At 41.3% G+C, this 8,603-nt stretch overlaps 1 protein-coding gene across 2 annotated transcripts in view; it reads left to right on the top strand.

Annotated features, from left to right (window-relative positions):
* Window positions 1-502: 502 nt before the first annotated feature.
* The window catches only part of JAKMIP2 (janus kinase and microtubule interacting protein 2), a 29,010-nt gene continuing 20,909 nt past the window's right edge, over window positions 503-8,603 (top strand). For both annotated transcript variants that reach the window (XM_009285970.1, XM_009285969.1), the window contains exons 1-4: window positions 503-631; window positions 5,365-5,862; window positions 6,874-7,083; window positions 7,989-8,087. In XM_009285970.1, the coding sequence (XP_009284245.1) occupies window positions 503-631; window positions 5,365-5,862; window positions 6,874-7,083; window positions 7,989-8,087 (936 nt within the window). The remainder of the gene's footprint in view (window positions 632-5,364; window positions 5,863-6,873; window positions 7,084-7,988; window positions 8,088-8,603) is intronic.

Below are 8,603 nucleotides of genomic sequence, written 5' to 3'. Positions count from 1 at the left end.
TTGGTGGATCCTTGAGACTGAAGTGCCTGCTTTATGGTTACCTCAGACTGCAAGGCCTGGATTAAATGACCTGTCCTTTCTAGTCCTGTACACTCAACAGCACTAATCCTTATGGTAAACAAACTCCTATCTTCATTGCATGGTGCCCCTTTCTGAGAACATGAAAAGGGCGTATATGAAATCTCCACTAGTATGCTAGACTTGCATACAGAGGCCTGATTGTGCTGGGATCTCCCTTGCAGGTTTTCAGACAAAGATTGCAGTGTTTGGAGAAGTGAGCCGTGTCTTGTGTTCTGTAACCATGTGAGCTGTCATGCTGCAGTGTCCACTGACAAATAATAGTATGTCTTATTTCTCGCAGGGCTTCCAAAGCAGCTGAGTCCAGGACCTTAAGGAATGTCATGCAGTAGGTGCTGAACTAACTGGCACTGAAAGGAACAGAAAAAGATGGCAGTCCGTATTTGAAATAACTAAACACGTGGACTCTCGCTGATAAGAAACCATGTCAAAAAAAGGACGTAGCAAGGGCGAAAAGCCTGAGGCACTGATTGTTGCCCTACAGGCTGCCAATGAGGAACTCAGGACCAAGCTAACAGACATTCAAATCGAGCTGCATCAGGAGAAATCTAAGGTGAGTGAGGGTTTGGTTTTAAATAAGTGTCTGCACTGAAGGAGAGAAACACATGGGAAAAAATAGTATCACAGAAATCAACAGATGCAACAGAATTCTTTCCTAGAACAGTGGCCTGATTCTTTCCCCACATACAACATTTTCTTACTGTGGATGTCCTGTTGCTTCTGTGGAAAAGACTCCTTTTTATTGAGGTACAAGTTTAAGAAGCCTCTGGTCCTCAAATAGAGCAATATGTCTTTTGTAACATCTTTGGCCATATTCCAGTTAGTGGGTTTCATCCTAGCCACTCAGTGTTTAGAAATTGTGTAGTGTTGCTGTTTTTTGAATGGCTGATATTTCAGCAAGACATGCCCTCATTCCAAAGTTGAATGAAGTATTCCTTAAATGTATAGCATGACAGTCCATGTGAACCCTTGTGATCCATCTGCAGTGCAGCTGCACTATATTGTGTACGTTAGGATATGTATGCGTTGTTTAAAAATTGTTCAGGTACCAATGGTCTGCCAGAGTTACAGTCTCAGATATGTAAAGTTAGTCTAAAGCCAGCTGAGTATCATGCACTCAGGGTACAGCTATGGCCCTATAGTATAGACATATCTGTGAAGGTTTGAGGTGCCTCCCATATACTTTAAAAGCCTTTGGTACAACCTCAGGGCTGAGTGCTGCAGCTTCAGCTCTTGCCTACGTCTTCTGCTGAATTTTTCACTCTTTTCCTGCATTGTCTATGCTAGGGCAGCCCTTACAAAACACATAATATCTTTTTTACACTACTACAGCTTTTGTAACCTGTAAAAAGGTAATGGGCTGGGTGTTATCCAAGTATAAAATACTGGCTATTGTTTTACACCTACTCTGCACATAGCCTTCCTGCATTCTATTAAAATCCTTGCAAGCAGCATCAATTTTCCCACAGGTGATGCTGAAGTGGCTTTGCAAAGAAGCGTACTTTTTGCTCTCCTCATTGTTGCTCCCTCTTCATTTAGAGGTGCTTCTAGTGGCAAGCACAATATGTCTGTGTTTTATAGTCAGAGTACAGCTTTTGTGCAATAAACCCTTACATGGTAAGTGCTAAAGTTCCCTGAACGTGAGTGAGATTAAGGCAGTCTTCAGGTTTAGCAGTGTGTTCTTTATGAGCAGCGAAGACAACAAATGTCTGTTTAATAGCTCCTGGTGAATTCTTATGAAGTGGACTGGAGGCAGTGCTAACTGCAGCCAGGCATCCCCCACCTGCAGTCTGGTGGCAGCCACATTTTGAAAGGATGATGCCTAGTGATATATTGTTTTTCCAAATGGAATATAATTGAAGTCTATCAACCTGGCTCTTTGATTCTTTCACAGATAAGCATATGTCCTGGGCAAATAAACCCAGAATGACTTGCCTCTAGCTTCCAAACCTGAATAACCACAAATCCTGCAGCCTCTAAGAGGTCTTTTTCATAATTTCTTTCTTTTAGGGACAGATATTCATGCCAATATATGAAGGTTAATCATACTGGTAATCTCAGACAACTGTTAGCCAGTATAGTGGAAGTTGGTTTGTATAATTTAGGAGAAGCTAAATGAAGGCAAGAATAGCCAGTTCTGTGTTATCTCATGTTCTGAGAATCTCTGGGGGCATTCTCCTTTCACCTACCAGTGAGATTTATAGCCATTAATTTGCAACCTTTTAAAATAGACAAGATTTGCAAGCCGCAACAAAGTGGACATCATCACTCTTTCAAACTCATTCTGCATCCTTTTCTTTCATAGATGGTCGATGACAGTCTTGGAAAGCAAAGATGTTTTTTGATTCTTTCGTTTTTCCTGCAAGCTTTGGCATTCATGTGTTGCACACAGGCAAGGCTTAGTTATTCTCTTAAGGAGCCACAGGCTAGCTGCCAGAAAACTGATGGCCCAGGGAGCTTCTGTAATGCTTTCCACTATATACTGAGTCTTGCTGCTTTTGTTATCACTGCGGCTATGCAATTCCAATACGGAAGTTGCCAGTGTGGATTTTTGCTACTAGACATCACTTCAAGGATGGCCCAAAATAATGAGAGTTATAAGAGTAGGAAAGTTTTGAAAACAAAACCAAAAAAAGCTTTTCTGAAATATATTTAAATGTGCTTGAGTAACACTGGAAAGGAGGTGAGCAGAACATGAACAAAATAATGAAATTGCTTGCACGCTTCAGTACCTCTTGGGATGCCCATCCATAGGTGCTCTCGTCCATTCCTGTGACTAAATCGGACTGAGTACTCAGGGTATTAAAGGAATTGTCATCATGGAATAGTGGGTGGCTAAAAACTACAGTCTCAGGAAGTAGATCACACTTCTGAATTGTTCTGCGGTTTGGATTGAGAGGAGCAGACATCATTACAAATTTTATTTTAATCTGGAATTCAGGTTTTAGCTCTTCCCTCCTCCAGGTTCAGATTGGACATCTTGGTATAACCTCATCTGCAAAATCAGGTTAGAAATAGGATGCCAAACTGGGCAGTCACCCACAACATCAGAAGGAGCTTTAAGAAAGTGTTCATCCTGCAAAGGGGTCAAACAAATAGGATCTTTGGACTTTTCCTGTCTCTGCTAGCAATAAGTTCACTCTACCAATGAATCCAAAGAGGGTAGAAACCTCTGGGCTATTGTGGTCTTTTATTGAACAGATCTCTTTTCCATTACTTCAAATGTAATAATCTCTTTTCCACAAGGCCCTCATTCACTTTCCCTTTCTTCCCGTCAGAATGGTACATCTACAAGTCAGCCTAACATCTCATGGCATTTCAGTTTAATAAACTAGGCAGCCTGGAAACTAATAGCCACAAAACCAGGCATCCCAGAGCTTAGCTGGGATTGTACTCAGGCCCTGGTTGGGTCTGTGTTGTGCCATTGTGGATACCTGAACAACTTTGTTGAAAGTTTAGATATATCTTTCTATTTCATGCCAGAATGGATCACTTCCAATAATTGCACCTTGTTTTGCAGCGCATTCAACTCCCTTTTTAATAAACAGGAAGAGATGTGTTACAAGAAAGAAAGAGGGCCTTAGGCTTATTTTTAGTCACAAGTATTCAAAATCAAGGATGAACCTAGAATGAAAAAGGAGTGAAGGCAAACCAAAAACCTGTCCTAAGGACTTGGGGGTTATGGGGCTAAGGTTATGTGTGGCTTTCGTTTCAGAAGTGATCTGTGTAGTAAAGGCATTTTAACATCTCGCATGAATCGTACAGATGTGATTAAAAGAGACTGCTTTGTAGTCCCTGGTTGCAAAATCTTCTTGTTGCATATGACATGTATTATTACACAGTTACTGCATCAATAGCCTCTGAAGTCCTCCAGAGAAGTCAGTGGCAGTTGCAAGTGCAGACCACCTTTAAAACATGTGTATTGAATACTTTGCTTTGAAAAGTTTTTGTGCATCCAAGAGCCCTGCGGAGGGAGTTCTAGAAGGATCTTTCAGATTTGTTTTCTATGGAGCCTTCTGAGGAAGATGCCTCTCACTTTTAGAGTCTGTTACTTGTCAGAATTACTTTGGTGATTGAAACCGAAGTAAAAGTACGCTTTCAAACTCTTCTAATGGCTTATATTGGGAAAGGTATATCTGAAATAAGATGGGACTAGCATGGGAGGAAAAAAAAAAGTCAATCAGCTCTGCATATAGCTGATAGCACTTCCTACCTTCACTAAATCCTCTCCAAGTAATCAATTAGGCCTGCAGGCTAGACCACCAGTGTCTCTTGGAGGCCTTTTGGATGACCTACTACTATGTTTATTCATATTGACTGGGTTTTTTTTTCCCCTGTTTTTTCTTTCTGGAAGGCTTGCTCACTCTTCCTCGTTCTTTGTGGTCTTTATTTAAAAAGGAATTAACAAGGAAGTTCTTAATCTTTGAAACCGCATTCTTTTTCACTGTAAACAACAAACCTACCGAGTTTGCTTTGAACTGAAACCATTCCTTATCTGTTGCTTTCCTTTGGTGTAGGTTCACACAGGTTTCTATTGTGGAATTGCTCATGGGTATGAAGTTGCACCTAGAGGTATATTAGTGTAAGTGTACGGAGGACTGGTGAGTTGCTCTGTAACTTTGATTCCAGAGCTATGGACAAAGAACTTTAAAAACTGTTGTTAATGAAGAGTAGCAAAGGACGTATTTTAAGTAAAGCTAGCTGTTCCGTAAGCATAATAACCAGTGAAACATGCTTTTCTGTAGATATCTGGCTATATCTGTAGATACAGCTCTGTGTATGGGTAAGAACATCTGTAAAAGATTAAGCGTTTCCTGGACTTTTAGACTTGCACCTTACCTCAGTTGGGATCATATAGAGGCAAGCACTTCTCTCGTCTGATTGACTGCCCATGGTCATGAAAGTTGTAGGAACCTTGCTGTGTCTGAGCCCTCTAATTTTCTGGTGAGTTTGACTGACGTTGACTGATGAGTTACAAAGTTTATTAAGCAAATGCACACATGTACATGGAGTCTTATTTCCTAAGGAAATATTCAAAGTACATGTAGTGTCACTGTGTGAGGCAAGACACCTGGAGAAGACAGGGTTGTTTTGGCTTGAGTAAAGACAGTGTAAAATCTATGTGAATGCCCCAGGAGTTGCCCCATATTTTGTTGAAGGAGGGTGGAGGATCATCTAGGGTCTGCAGCAGGCTCTTCCTCAATTTGACATAGCTGTGTGTCTGGGTGGGCTTGTTTTGATAACATTATGTTGGTAGCAGGCGACTTTCATTTTATCTCAATGTAGGTTGCTAAACTTGAAAGAGAGAAGACTCAAGAAACTAAGCGTATCCGCGAGGTGGAGCAGCGCAAGCAGACAGTACAGATCACGGAGCTAAAAGCCAAACTCCATGAGGAGAAAATGAAGGAGCTGCAGGCTGTGAGGGAGAACCTCATCAAACAGCATGAGCAGGAGATGACACGGATGGTGAAAGTCCGAGACAGCGAAATCCAGCGCCTCAAGTCAGCGCTGTGCGCGCTGCGGGATGGGAGCAGTGATAAAGTAAGGACAGCGCTGACTATTGAGGCTCGTGAAGAGGCCAGAAAACAGTTCGACTCCGAGCGCCTTAAGCTTCTGCAGGAAATTACTGAACTGAAGTCTGCCAAAAAGCAGGTAGATGAGGCCCTTAACAATATGATCCAAGCTGATAAGATCAAGGCGGGGGATCTTCGGAGTGAGCATCAGTCCCACCAGGAAGCCATTTCCAAGATCAAATGGGAAAGTGAAAGGGATATTCGCCGCCTGGTCAGTAACCAAAACAGTTCATGTGTTCTCTTATGCTGTAGTGAGTTTTCCTCTTGTGCCTCTTAGCTTTTTGTGAATAACAGAACTCTGCAATGCGCCTCAGTTTGCAAAAGTATTAAAAACTTCTCCTTGTCATTTCTCAGCAGTAAATAGATCATAGTGAGTCGGCTAGAGCAACCACTGTAATGGCAGCTAACACCTTAAAGTAAGAGAGTGATTGGCCTAGTCTGTAAGGATTTGGCTTGCTGAGATGCTAATACATATGCAGTGCAAAGTGTTAGAAAAAGAGTGTTTGCATCTGCACTTGCAGTTTGTTAGTTTCTCTAGCCCTTGTGATGGTATCCTAAACACAGTAAACCATGGCAGGAGGGGAGATACCTTTTGGTTTGGTCTTGGCATAGCCTTCAGTAATTGCTGTGGAAAATGAACAAAATGAGGCCCACATCAGCAATGGTGCAAGTTGCCGTGTTTCCCTATCATCCGGGGAGCTGGACCTGCTTGCAACAGTGGAAAGTTTGGCTTGAAAACTGGAATTTAAGATTTGACAGTTAAGTAAAAGAAATGGTAATTTAAACTGTCAAGACTGATTTTTTTTTTTTTTTTTCTTTTTCCCAATTCAAAGTCTGTGTACTGGAGGTATATTCTTGTGTTGCCAAAATGCTCAATAATGTAGTTTGTCAGTTTATACTTATTTTTCACTAGTACAAATAACTGACCAAAAGGCAATGTGAAAGCCTGAACTCTTCATCCAATTATCTGTTAGCACATCACACCATGCTCAGTTCTTGGGCTTCAGTCTGTATATGGCTGGTGAATCTGCTACTGTGCCAATGTACGGTTATGGCTGAAACCTCAAAGTGTATTGTTTTACAAGCCTGGTGCAGTATGATATAGCAGATTTAAGTGGTGAACATCGCTATTAAGTAAATCATACACTACTAGATTGGAGAAGGCTGAAGTGCTGTTGCCTTTACACAGTAATATTGTTCTTCTGGTGTTTCTCTCATTCAGATGGACGAGATCAAGGCTAAAGACAGGATCATATTTTCCTTGGAGAAAGAACTGGAGACACAGACAGGCTATGTGCAGAAGCTGCAGCTGCAGAAGGAAGCTCTGGATGAACAGCTCTTCTTGGTGAAGGAGGCAGAGTGTAACATGAGCAGTCCCAAGAGAGAGATCCCAGGAAGGGCCGGAGATGGTTCGGAGCACTGCAGCAGCCCTGTACGCAGGTTTTACTGGCCCCTGCAAAACAGAAAAATGGCTGTTTCTCTTGCTTAAATATTTTCTCAGGCCCTGGAAAAACATTCCCACTCTTACTCACTACAGAGAAGATAAGAGCATAAATTCTTCAGAGAGAATGCTAGTGGGACAAAGCTTTGTAGGGCTGTTTCCTCAGTTACTCTATTTACAAATATAAAGCATCTTAAATAATTAGGGCCTCTTTGAAAGACTCATTCCATGAACATAACTACCTGGATAGCCTACATCCTGAAAACCGGATAGAATTGGGAATAATAGCAGGGAGGGGTAGGGAGAAGTCTGGGGAGGGGAATCCGGGAGACCCTTAGGAGATCCTCCTTTTTCTCTGTTTTATTCTCCACATATACAACCCTTGCTGTCATTCACAAAGCATGCAACTCACTGGTTGTGTGACTAAATACATGATGTTTACATAACAAATGTGTGTATATACACACATATTTACACATATGCAAATGAGGAATAAGAAAGTAAATGCAATTGATACTGAAAGGAATGTCCTTTTTCACCTGATGTAGTGGCTCAGCAAATAGAAGCAATGTATAGGAAAAAGCAATAAAAATTAGAATCTTTTAGTTTTCTGCTTTTTCTTCCCCATAAAAAAAAAAATCAACATCTGTTTGGTTATTTTCTCTTTATTTTTTAAACAACTGAAAACTTTCAGTCTTAAAGTATCCCCCAAACCAGATACTTTCTTCCAAAAATACATACTTTTGCCAGCATGTTCAATACTGTAAAAATCCATAAATATAATTTGTTGATGATGACAGCTTAAGTTGACTGGTGTGTGGTTTTTGAGGATTCTTTTCCCAAGCACGTATTTTGAAAAGAATCAGTAACCGTATTATGTTGTTGCCAACAAACAGGACTTGCGCAGAAACCAGAAGAGGATAGCAGAACTGAATGCCACAATCCGGAAGCTGGAAGACAGGAACACGTTGCTCGTTGATGAACGAAACGAACTGGTGTGTGAGCTTTGCACTATAAGACAGAGGAGGTCAGGAGCCATAGAGAAAAGCAAAGAGAGGATGATCCAAGGATGATAGCCATCCATCAGTCTAGTCGCTCGGGAAGCTGAGGATGATTTTTTTATCCTAGAATTAAACAGTAATTTCATCGAAGTTATACGACTACAAAATCACAATGGAAGTTGAGGCAGAGAGCCTTGTGGGTTTCTATATGAATGCTTATGTTCCTTCTTTGACTTCTTGAGCATACAGCAGTGTATGGTAAGACTTATCTTGTAAATGAAATAATGTCTGTAGTCCAGTATTTGACCAGGTTGAGAACGGTTAACTATTGGATCTAGGGAGAACGGACAACAGTGAATTGATCCCTTTATCTGATGTACTCTGAGGTGGTGATACCTTTCTGTTGAAGTCAGCACCCTGGCTTTTTAACCTTTCCATATTTCTACTTCTGTGATTAAGGATGAGGGTGGTGAAATTCAACTCTTGATTTCCCCCCCCCCCCCACGCGAG

This window comes from Aptenodytes forsteri, unplaced genomic scaffold (assembly GCF_000699145.1).
Source record: "Aptenodytes forsteri isolate BGI_AS27 unplaced genomic scaffold, ASM69914v1 Scaffold54, whole genome shotgun sequence".
Lineage (NCBI taxonomy): Eukaryota > Metazoa > Chordata > Aves > Sphenisciformes > Spheniscidae > Aptenodytes > Aptenodytes forsteri.
Note: the sequence above shows the minus strand (reverse complement) of the source record. Positions and strands in the feature narration are given on the sequence as shown.